At 38.7% G+C, this 12,869-nt stretch overlaps 1 protein-coding gene across 2 annotated transcripts in view; it reads right to left on the bottom strand.

Moving 5' to 3' along the window:
* Positions 1 to 936: 936 nt before the first annotated feature.
* The window catches only part of DPY19L3 (dpy-19 like C-mannosyltransferase 3), a 44,843-nt gene continuing 32,910 nt past the window's right edge, over positions 937 to 12,869 (bottom strand). For both annotated transcript variants that reach the window (XM_032788610.2, XM_032788613.2), the window contains 4 exons: positions 10,871 to 10,953; positions 4,449 to 4,581; positions 2,270 to 2,428; positions 937 to 1,626 (listed from right to left, as the gene is read on the bottom strand). In XM_032788610.2, coding sequence (XP_032644501.1) covers positions 1,465 to 1,626; positions 2,270 to 2,428; positions 4,449 to 4,581; positions 10,871 to 10,953 — 537 coding nt within the window. In that variant the 3' untranslated portion in view covers positions 937 to 1,464. The remainder of the gene's footprint in view (positions 1,627 to 2,269; positions 2,429 to 4,448; positions 4,582 to 10,870; positions 10,954 to 12,869) is intronic.

Raw genomic sequence — 12,869 nt, 5'->3', positions numbered from 1 at the left:
TGAATCAATGAAATACCTCAGTTGTGAAAGTTAATTTCATTACACATCTTGATTAGATTAAGTGTGGAGTATGCTATGAGTAGCACTTTTAAGTTTCCCATCATTAGAAATTAACTGCAACAGTAATTATCATAAGTGAATTATTTGAGCAGGCCACATATACTCCTATACATGTTTAATGTTAATTCAGCACTGACCTAGAGGCACTTGATTATTACCTGTTCTGCTTTTCACAACAAACAAATGAGAGCAGGTGCCTAGTTAAAGTGAGAGAGTGCTGTTAGGCTTTCAAGCAGACCTAGTTTCTTAGTAGTATAAAAATAATAAGTTAGCACTGAAGTACTGTAACACTGACTTCTTTTATACATGGTATTTAAAAACTCCATAGAATTCTCACAATTCTAGCCTGGAAAAAATATAAAGACTACAAACAACACACAAAGTTTACAAAAGTTTAAAGACAGAACATCATCTTCAAAATCAGTCCAAAATAAATTGACTGACTAAGGGTGAGAAGGAGGGAAACAGTGACAGTGTTTTGTTTTAAAATGTTTTATGGGGACTTCAAATACCCTAAAGCAAAGAACTCCATTGTGAGCATACAATTTCACTGCCATTTTTATTCTACTCTTGGTTCTATATGGCATTAACAGAGGGAAAGCAGAATACAGCAAACGAGGAGTATTATAAGGATCATGAAGGATTTTGTATTTCATTTGTTATACTTGTTCTGAGCATTTTAAATTGCCTTTAGTAGAGGATACCAAAGTGCTACATGTATCAAACATGCTCCAACCTTAAAGTCTCAAAAGAAATACACTAAGATCTACTATGGTGTTAAAACAGCATAAAAACAAGCAACACCACACATCTGAATAATTAAAGTGTTTGACAACATGGAGGTTACCCTAGTCTCCAATGTGTTTTCACTATCAGAGGCTTCGATCCTGCCATCAGATCCAAACTATGTGGGCCTAAGGGTCCAAGAGTGTCCCACTGAAGACAAAACAGGCTCTGCATGGGCAGAAAAGTTTGCCTGTGAGGATGAGTTTCTAGGATTGAAACCAAAAGTTTTTACTGTTTTAATGTCTTCAAAGACCACAGCTAACGCACATTTAGTTATGAAGTAACAAGGCCTAGACTCAGCTTACTTCTATCATGTTCATGGTACAGTAAAATATTCAAAATCCTGAGCAGAATTGTATAAATTAGTCATTCTGCAGCGTTGACGCAGACTGCCTATTCTGCACGTTTTTCAGTCAGCTAAAAATGGAAAATTCCCTATCAATGTCACGAATGTTATAAAAATTAAACTGTCTAAAACTACCTGAAGAATCACATTAATTAAACAAGAAACACTTAATGTAAAATGCCTAAAAAAGTAACATTTTGTGAACTTCAGCATTTCCCACTGTGGTCCTAGCAATAACATACTGAATTTAAAACCACTGTTGGGAATATAGGCTATTTATGTTTAGCAAGCTTGTAAACATGGAATGTTTTGTTCTGGAATGCTCTAGTGAAATACATAGAATAAGATGACAAGTTTTTTTTAATTGCCTCACAGAAGCGAGGATACAGTGAAGCTTTCAGATCAGGTTCATTCTCTCCTAGACCATCCATGACCTGTAAGAAAGTGAAAAGCTTTATGAAACACACTTAATCATGTGTCATAACAAGGAACTCTAAGCATTAGAAAAACAGGAATATGCTCAAAGGGCCAATGTGAACCAACTGGGAAGAAAGGACCAAATTAAAATGTTAGGTGTTACAATAGCACCACTGCACTATTGTTAAAAGGCTAAGTTCTAGCCCTGGTTTGTCTGTGGCACAGAGTCTATGCAATTTTGCTTGCATTTGTGCAGTTTGTTTAAGGCCTTCACCCTGTGGAGCCAACTCCTAGTAAGGGGTGAGAACTCCCTGCGCACAGCCATATTTCTTACACCGTTACCCAGCCTCTCTCCCTGTTGGAGACCATGCCTCCACCCTCCCAGGCTCTGGAAGATTATATACAGGGAACACTATGCATGTGCCGTGTTCACCTGAGGTCCAGCAGGTGGGGATTTTCCCCCTACTACTATCAAAGCAGCTAGACTCCTTTTAGCTGAACTTCTAGATGAAAAATGGCTCCACTGGGCCTTAGTTCGCACCCTCATTGTAAAATGGAAAAGATATAATAGCAGCTTCAGACTCAAACGTTAATTGCTTTTCTCCTAGAGGAAATTAAACAAAATACATTTTTCCTTCTAAAACCTTGTACTTCACTTACATGACCATTAGCTATATCCAGCAAGTCTCGTAACCGACAGCCTCTGCTATGCCGTCTTTCATAACATATGCTGTCCTCTAAGATTACATAGTTTGTTCCAAAGGATCTCAGTATGCTGTAGACATCTTCAGGAGATCTTTTTGCATATACCTGATAAACCTACAAAAACAGAAAAATGAAGTTGTAAGAGCAAAACAGACGTTATCACTGTATATTTTGTTTTTTTTCCATCTTGAACCAGAGAAAGATGAGATGTTTGTCTTTAAAATACAATCTTCAAGACGTGACTCAATTACCTTCCAAGTATAAGGCAAATATCATTGTCTTTGGTTACTATATAGCCAGACATCTCTCATATGGCTTCCAAAATGTATTAGAAATATAGTCATTCTATCTATGTAAAAGGATTTACCCTTTCACCCAACATAGCACCTAAATGCTTTCCATGTAAAATCAACAGCAACAGCCAAGTCCCTAACAGACCTCATGGAGTTTCTTGCAGCTCTCCCTTGTGGGGTCAGTACTCTGCTTAGAGTAGGGTTGTTTTTAGCTTGCGTGTTTGTTGGTTATTTATTTGTAGGTCTTTAATGGTAGAAAGGAGTGTCAGTCTGATACCTGTCAGTGTTCTGTCATTTTTATTGTAATAGATTAAAACATTTAAAAATTCTGTATTTATATTTCACTTTTTAATGTTTCAAGATATATTCTGTAGTTCTCACCAATACCTATGTTTACTACAGGCTATACAGCACATTTATGGTTTGTTTCTTCAAGAAAAAATGTGAAGAACAGCAACAAGAATTAGAGAGTGGGTGAAATCCGGGCCCACTGAAGTCAAAGCCAATGTCATTGACTTCAGTGGGGCTAGGATTTCACCTCTGAATTCTGTGCAAACCCCCCCCCCCCAAAAGAGTAAGACTGTGTACACTACAGGCTACTTGCGTATAAATTTACATTGCTCAGGGATGTGGATAATCCACACCTCTGAGCAACGTATATTTATACCAACCTAAGCACTGGTGTAGACAGCCCTGTGAACTGCCTCTCATAAAGGCAGGAGTTAAGCTGATGGGAGAGCTCTCTCCCATTGGCTTGGAGTGTCACCACCACAAGCACGGCTGAAAGTGCTGTAGTCTAGTGCTCTTTTTCCGACATCATGACACGTTAATGGGGAAAATGAAATTTTCCCCAAGTCTCTTATCATTAACAGCCAGAAAGTGTCCCCTCTCTTTAAGCATTATTGCTATATTATTCGTTTTAGTGGATTAAACCATATCAGCAAGTATGTATAAAACTGTACACTTTATTTCATCTGGCTCTGTTCCACATAGGAGACCCCGAGCCACTTTAGCTAAAGTTACTGTTCTGAACACACTGTGAGAAAACAGTCTTTGGGACATGCACTAAAGGTCAACAGATCAGCTCTGCTGCAATAAAGGAAAGGGAACAGGCTACAGAATCAAGGTTGCTCCACTGAAAATGTCTCTTCTTAATTAAACCAGATGGCTTTTAGCTCCATAGCTTTGGATGACTGCAACTGCCATGTCATCACACAAGGAGGGAAGGTGATCTCTGAGGGCCAGATTCTGATGCTTTTACTCAAGTTTAGTAGCACTTATGCCACATGTATACTGAAATCAGTGGGACTACACAAATGTATATTGTAGGGTACTATTCAACAGGTGAGATTCTCACTGCTACTCCTCTTATGCTAGGTAAAGCGCCAGGATGACATATAAGGGTTCTAAAAGCTCTGGATCCAACTAGGGGAGAATTTCCCCAATGCAGCTGGTGGCTGTCCCTCTGAGGAGATAGGACTGTAGCATATAGGATAGTGTATATTCTGGGTCATATTGCTGTCCATAAGGCAGACTAAATTACATACGAGGGTGCAAGCATGGCTGAAAACCATTTTAGCTCTCTTTTCCCATGGGCTGAAAGTTTGGTGCTGAGTCTCTCAGTAAGAATATCAGAATCTGGCCCTAAATTAGCAGACTCACAAACCATTAAAAGCTTCAGAGATTACACCAATACTTTGAACTGCACCAGGAAACAAACTAGAAACAGTGAACAAAATTATTTCTGTCTCAACACTCCATTCAGGCGTACATGCTTTTGTGGGATAGACTCATCTTATAGTAATAGGAACTAGAAGAAAGCAAGATCAGAATGTTCTTACTTGTTTTGTTCTCTCCCTTAGACTCTTGTCTTCATAATGTGGGTGATTAGTTAAGATCCTTCCAGTGCACAGTTTGACTCCTGCTAATAACTGCATGCTCCCAGCAATCACTGCTTTCTTAGGAGTGTTTGACCTAAACAAATGTTCAGAACATTGAGGAAATCTTTGAGGTAGCCCTTTGCATCAGCAGAGTTAGAGATCAGGAGAACTGTGTTCCCCCATCCCCCAATCTCTTTCATCTCAGGTAGTAAAATGTTCTAGAAAATGTGACTGATTCTTGAAGTCACTGAACATGATGGAAAAGATTTGCAATGAATCTCCTAAAGACTAGGCCCTCATAAATAAATCTGTTTGCTAAATGGGTAAACTGCATGCATAAATGTCAGTTCTGGAAACTAGAAATGGATGTGCTTGCAAATTTTACGGACACAATTAAAGAGGCTTTCTGAAAATCTGGGCCTGAAAATCCTAAATTATTTGAGATATGCAAATAGCTGCTTAAAGCTAGTCTTTTTGGGTAAAGCCTACTAATTTCAATTTATAATGTTATTCGCTAGCTTACACAGCCTGCGAATATTTGTAGGCATCTACCTGTCATGTGTTTAAAGTAGCTTATCAGAAAAGATGTTGCAATTCTAATCTTTCACTCCTAACCAAATGACTGCTCTCCATTGATACTGATCCAATCTGTTTGACAGCATGGATCAATCAGAATGCAAGAATTTTTTGTCATTCATCATAACTATCCTTGTGTTCATTTTGAATCTACACAATGAAGAGATGGTCCTTGACCCAGAAATTTGTCTAAATATATGATGACACAAAGGGTGGATACAACAAACAGATAAGGCAGAGCACAAGGTAGCAGTGAGACTTATGATTAGTGTAATAAAAAGTGGTTACAGTATACCAGCTGTGTAGCACTTGTCCAGTGTCTTGTAGGCATCATAACCGAGGCAGATTATAAAGTGAGATTAGGACAATAAAAAGGAGCACAAACTAAAATGGAATTAGGAGGGAATTTGAAGCATAAATACCCACAGCCAGAGACACACACACAACCGCAACCTAACAATCAAGTAATTGTTGGGTAACTTGATACAGAAATATGCTTTCTTCACATACCAGTGCATGTACCTGCCAATATCTAAAGGTGTATGTTAGAGGCCTTATTAAATGGTGGCTGTAAACTATCAGTCTTTTTTTCATGGAGACCTGATAAAGTTTGAGAATGTTAAGAGGAGAGCATTACATTTTGCTAGAGCCCTCCAGAAGATACTGCTTAAAAACAAATTAATATTTATCATAAACCTTTCCTAAAACTTCTTGCAGTTCCATGTTAATCTCATTCAAAAAGGGCATAGATAATAATTTTTAATATGCCAGTTTAACTTAACTGAAAAATGATTTTTCTGTAGTTTGTAAAACCAGTTTTATTTGAAGTTATTAGTCTTTAATCTCGCTTTAATATTTTATTTGCACTTAAAATATTCAAAGCTACAAGTGTCATGAATAAATGTTCCATCAAAAAGAAACTACTTTCTTTTGGAATGTAGCAGTATGCACATATAATGGTCCGTACAATGAGCTGTAGCAGCAACTGAACCCTGAACCAGAAACAAAGCACAAGACTCCACCATTTGAGATAGAGAGAGTAATTCCTTCATCTGATCATAAGTAGCAGGCTTTGATCCTATGGATTAGCCATAAGAGAGGGAAATGACACACATAGCCAGTATGTTAAAGGTACAGCATGACTTGCAACATTTCATGTATGCATCTTTCACTAATACTTCTACCTGATTCACCCACTAACAGCTGTTATCTGTATCTAAAGCAATTAACATGCTTCAAACCACTGAATGGCACTTCTCTATTACAGAAAAACGAAGCAATTTTTACAAATATCTGAACAAATGATATATAAAATGAAAGGATAATTTGTTTTTATAGCTTTCTGCCAAACTCTGTACCAGGCTGCCCAAACTGCAAACAATTTATTCTCTAAGAAATGTCACTAAATAATGACAAGGACTTACAGGTCAAACTGATTTACATTATATAATTTAAATGTCATTCCAAGCAGACCTGATGGCATTTTGAACAAATAATCTCATTTATTTCTGAAGCTCTAAGCTTCAACAAGTTAATTACTGCTGAACTAATGGGTAAACTGAGCACTATAATATAATGCACAAACCCTTGCGTTATCTACACTATTAAGAATTTATAAATTATATAAAAAACTACAGAATAACTCATTAAAAATAAAAGGGTTTATAGGAATTGTAGGTCTGAGATTAACCTGCATAGACTTCAGAAAGTGGTAGTAATTCTTTCTGTTCTTGGTAAACTGATATGAAAATCCAATATGTTTGTTTTAAGGAGGTCCTACTGAAATAGCAAACATTGCAATTATAGGTTGTATCAGTAGGAAATAGTTACTATTTCTATTAAGAGCTTTCAGGAGCTGAAAGCGGACTGTGGAGTTCAAGGTTGTTATAAAAGCTGGCAAAGCTCAGGTTATCCTCTTACTAATCAAGTGAGAAGAACAGGGCCAGCTCTAGGTTTTTTGCCGCTCTAAGCTGCCCCCAACCTGCCCCCCTCCCCTGCACCCTGTGCTGCCCCAGCCCTGGGCTCCCCCCAACCACTGTTGACTGCCTGCTCCTCCCTCACCTCCAGCCAGTCCGGCGCTGACAGGGTCAGGGTAAACAGCAGGGCTCCTGGGCCACGCCTCAGCCAAGGGTCCCTCCAGCCAGGGCTCCCGCCTCCAGGACTGGCCGGGATCCAGGAGGGCAGAGCCAGGGGACTGCCCCAGCAAGGGGCTGAGGAGCCAGGGCAGGGTAGCCCCAGAGGAAGCAGAGCCCAGGAGAGCCCTTCTATGGCCCCGCTGCTGCTGCTTCTGGCCACCCTGCTGCAGTCCCTGGGTGACTTGGGCTGCTTCGCCCAGCCCCTGCTGTGGCGCTGGGGGGCGCCCACCCTGCGGCACCTGCAGGCAGCTCCATGTGCCCCATGGGCCGGTACCCAGTCCGAGTGTCCCCTGCTCGGAGCCTGCCTGGCCCAGCCACAAGGTGCGGCGCTGCTCCCCTGCAGCGCGAACTGCAGCACACAATGTGCTGCTGCTGCCAGGGCCGGCTCTAGGCTTTTGTCACCGGAAGCCAAAAAAAAAAAAAAAGGCGTCCAGAATGCTGCCCTTGCAAGTGTGCTGCCCCAAGCACATGCTTGGTTTGCTGGTGCCTAGAGCCAGCCCTGGTGAAGAAGGAAGGAATATATTCAATAGAAAAAGAATGCATTTTCTGAAAAGGGCTTCTCAAACACCGCACTCTAGAGCAGACTCATCCTGAAAAGAAAATGTGGTATTCTGTGAATAAATGGCATTAAAATATTATAGGACTAGCTGACATTGTTAGACAATAAAACATATTCACGGAAACTCTCAAGACCAATTTGGCCTCTGGATTAGAAAGATTGCAACATCACAAAAGAGGGAGGAAATATGTACACAGAAAATAACACATGCATCTTTCATCCTAGCCTTGATTTTTGTGCATTCAAATTTTGCACACACAATTGAATGCACCTGTAAAGTGGGCATGCACCCATTTTAGGCAGTCAGTTAACACATGAATTGGTCTGCCATCAGAGTCTGTGGCTCAAAGTATGGTGCCAATAGTCTGAGGAAAAAGGGCAAAACTAGTTAGTGTCCCTGCTTAAAGCCTAGCACATGCACTAGCTGCCAGTATGAGTTCTCTTGAGCTATGAAACTAGGCACTGTGGCATAGGTCAGTAATGGCACTGTAGGGAAGAAATGCTGTCCTTAGCTTGAAGATGGAATATGGCCACTATCTCACTATACTGATTTGTAAAAAAAGAATAATTTATTCTTTTTTTGGCCCAGGCCCTTTTGTTTTTGAGTTTCACATGGTTTCTATCTGCAATTTCACTCAACACTTTGCCCAAATGCACTGGAAAGCCAGCCAAGCTTTGCAAAAAGATTCACATCTCAGTAAACCTTTTCAACAAATCTGGCCTCTGTTTTAGGTTTGTGACAAACTTTTTTGCATTGTGGTTGGTCTGGTTAAAAAAGATTCCATAAGTGTAGACCAGATCTCCCTTGAAGGCAGAAGACATTACTCCTAGATCACCTACCAGCAGTAAATAGAATAGGGGAGCTCACTCTGCTCTTCTTCCCCATCTCACAAATGAGTGTGTTCATGTTGTCTTCGGGAGAGAGATCAAAGCTAAGAATTTCCCATACCTCCTACATGGGAACACAAAGCTCTAAGGGCTACCCTTAAGACACTGGTTGTTTCCTCTTTATTTTATTTTTTACTGCTCCAGTACGTACACTCCTGCTCCCTTTTCACTCATTTTTGTAACAGAGGATGTATAAAATCACAACCCAAAGGATACAATATTCTTTAGTAATGGTCCAAAACATGGCAAAAGATACTGTATTTGGATCTGTCAGACTCAAAGGCCTTTTTGATGTGGAAAGGTTTGCAAAAAATGGAACAAAGGTATCCTAATTCAATATTATATATGACAAACTGGAGTTCAGCCACACTTCATTTTCTACACATGAATGAATAATTCTTGACATCAAAAGTTTATAACACAAATTCTGGCAGACCTTTAACTATAGCAAAATTGCCAAGTGGTAGTACAGTATAATGTTCTGATTCCACAATTTAATTTTAAATTAACAAAATATCAATCCAACCTTAAAGTGCATGCCATAAATTTGTTTGATTGCAGTTAGTGCACAACTAACTAATTTTTCTATGTGAACATTATTATTTCTAAATGCATTAAATCCTAAAGAAAAAAAAACTTAATCTAACTGTCACACACTAAAATGAAAATGTTAGCATTTTCAGCAGAGGGAAGATGTGAGAAATCATTCTCACTGCATCAAGTGAAATCCAGTTCATGGCTGGGACCAAAGCCACATGTATATTTTAGGTACAAATCTATATCAAATTCTGTATATGGGACTCAAGAGACCTGAGCTATCAAATATTTACCATCTCTTAATAAAAAAAATGGCATTAAATGGCACTGGCTGATAAAAAATTAGTCATGAGGTGGTGTCAATGTGGCTACAAAAGATACTAAATGATAGAGACAAAAATGGGCCTGCTTTCAGAATACCACTCTAAAATTAGTAACATTTACTTGTGAATAATTACATTGATTTTCACAGGCTGCAGAGCAGGAAAACACAGCATTATGGTTCATAAGATTATTGATAAGAATGAAAAACATTAGTTGCTGTAAAACTGCTGAGTGACTAGTTCCATCACAATACATTGCACACATATAACTTCTAGGGTTGCCAACCATCCAGCATTGTCCTGGAGTCTCCAGGAATTAAAGATTAATCTTGAATTGAAGATGCTCATGTGATGAAACCTCCAAGAATACGTCCAACCAAAACTGGCAACCCTAATAACTTCAATTATTCAAATGTGGGATATTAAATAGCAAACTTGGAAGTAAAATAATGCAGAGCTATACTAAGGTGTTCAAAATACTTAAAAGACTAAAAAGCAGCAGGTTCATGTTTTATTTTCAAAATACTTTCTCAAGACCACAATTCTGCTTTAAAAATAAGATAGCAAATGGCTATGTCAGAATTCCAAATAAATGCCATTTCCAGGGATGACAAACACCAGAGCTCTGGTAAACCCTGATACACCTCCAATCCGAGTAGGTTCAAATATTTTGCACACCTCAAGCAAAGCAGACAGTGGACTAAATTCTAACTTCAGTGCAGCTGTGCAGGTTTAATTTGGCTGTGAGTTCTGAGTGCAGCATTCAGTCCACTGTTTGCACCAAAACCACCATGTCCCTGTGCCAGGAAGCCACTACAAATATATACATAGATTGAGTTATTTTAAAGTAAGGGGAAGAGACTGACACGTGCATACTCTGTGAAAACAGATTTTCACAAGTGAATGCCCCTCACTTTTTAATGCTATCAAAAAAAAAAAATAAAGACCAAATGAAACAGAAGTGCATCTGAGGAGATATGAAAGGTCACATGGAGATTAATTGATTTCAATACATTTTTTGACCATCACCTTCTCCAAACTGAAGATTCTCTCACCTCTTCAGCCAAGGGAATGATCTGTGCTTATCCACCCACAGGACCTAATGGAGACAACTTGTTTCCAGAAGCCTTGTTGCCAAACAGTGGTAAACTACTGTAGCAGGACATAGCAGGCTGGCAAGAGTTGCAACTATCTGTTTTCCACAGTCACTGATTTCTAGTCCCTAGATGTCCCACTCCCCTTTAATCATCCCCACAGGTCACTATAGTTCACTGATGACCTGTGGCAAATGGAACAGGACAGCACTATATACAAGAATATTGGATTATTATAAATAGCATTTAACTTAAATAAAAATACTCTTACTTAATCCAGTTCATCAGCTCCACTGTGTCTGGATCATAGAATTCTCTCAGCTCTGACAGCTCATCCACAATTCCTGGACAGAACTAGAAATACAAACAAAACAACCTGAAGACAAAATGAACAAACCAAATTCTGGATATTGGAACAGAGCTCAATTACTAAATAAATAAGTGTAATGGCTGGTTTGAAGTATTTATCTTTTCTCCCTTATAGATGAGCTAAAAGGCTTTAGTATATCTGCCCCTCTGATTGATCGGCAATCTGGGGCCTGTTGAGGTCCCCAGCTGATGCTAGATCAGATAAGAGTACAATAATCAAGGTGGCTTTTTAACTTAACTAGACCAGTCCATGGTTGTATCACCTAGAGATTAGACTACACCTTAAATATACTTGGAAACTGAAGCTAGTAGTGAATGTGGCAGTCTGTTTCTGTAGCTGATATTGTGAGAGTGCTTTGGAAACTGTACTGGGTGCCTACTGGTCTGTTATTTGTTACGACTTACAAAGTCCTAAATCTACTGTGTTGACTGCCTCTCTTCTAGTCTGATACTTCTGCAGTTGAGATCGGAGAAGATACATTGGATAACACTCTGTTTAAAAGAGAGACTGCTGTCAGGATGTATCCTCCCAGAGTCCCTCAGATTTGGAATTTATTCCCCACTTTGGTCTACTAGTAAATTTAAGAAGCTTGCAGACTTTTTTATAAAATGATTAAACAAAAATGCTCAAATTTGAGGGCCTAAAACTAGACATTTAAGAGGCCAGTTTAATAAAAATGCAGAGCACCTGCACTTCCCGTTGGTCTTGATTAGTGACATTAGTGCTTGACACCTCTAAAGATATCAGGCCACTTATTTGGGTGAATAAATTTAAGCATCTACATTTTATGTTCATTGTGTAATGAAAAAACGAGAACTGCTAAAGTTATTCATACGGTTTTAGTTCACCTAAAGATGAAAGCAACCAGGATGTTAAATATCATCCTTATGATTTCCAGCCTAATATCCCTAACTAAAAATAAGATTGATTGTCCTTTCCTCATGTTTCTATGGAACCTCAATCTTACAGACTACATTGTTAAACATGCCAGTCTCTGTAAAGACGTAGGCATAATGGACTACAATAAAGATATCTGTACCCTAACCAACTAAATTTCTCAAGATTCAGATTTACTTAAACACAGTCAGGATTTCATGGCATAATGGGAATTCTGGACTTCATCAGCTTCGTGGCCTTAGCAAATACTAACAATTTGTTTAGGAATAACTGACTCATACAAACACAATTTGATAGATAATCTTCTGTTTAAATTGTAAAGAATGCATATAAAGACATTAAACAATCTGGATAATGACTACAAATTCTGATTTTTAAAAAAACCACAAACCTTTAAACCTCTAACGTGCTGAAGCAATAATTGCTGGACAAATATGGAATGGAACTATAAGCGTAATCAATGTTAGCGGCTGTATATCTGCATTACGCATGGAAATCCTCCAGCATTTAGTTTTATGTGAAAGTTGTAGTCTGCAGTACACTAATGTAGAAAATTCATGTGAATAAGTGTGTAGATATCTCAAGACACGCTATGTAACTAATCTAAAAGCTGGCTAGTGTTGCAGCCACAGCTGTAGCTGAATAAATAATCTTACAGGAAAAGTATTTGGGATTGTAGCAGCCACATGTCTTAAAAGAAGCTTTCATTAGCTCATTCAGGATTAGGTTAATAATCCCATACAATTGCTGGTTAAGGGGAGGGGGCTAATGCATATTTCCTCTTATAAGTGTAACCTCAAGGGGCTTTGCTAAATGGGTTTGCTTACAACTCCTTCACAAGAATCAGATATGATGGCCGGTTAAACTTTATTTTTACATGTAATAAATATGGAAGATGTTTATGCAGTCTGTGCACATATGGGGTGTGTGAAAATAATTTATTAGGTGCAAAGCATATACTGTATGTCTTGATATTCAACAGAATCAACTTACACCTTCAGCT

Source organism: Chelonoidis abingdonii, chromosome 19, assembly GCF_003597395.2.
Source record: "Chelonoidis abingdonii isolate Lonesome George chromosome 19, CheloAbing_2.0, whole genome shotgun sequence".
NCBI lineage: Eukaryota > Metazoa > Chordata > Testudines > Testudinidae > Chelonoidis > Chelonoidis abingdonii.
The sequence above is the reverse complement of the archived record's forward strand: the minus strand, read 5'-3'. Positions and strand labels throughout refer to the sequence as shown.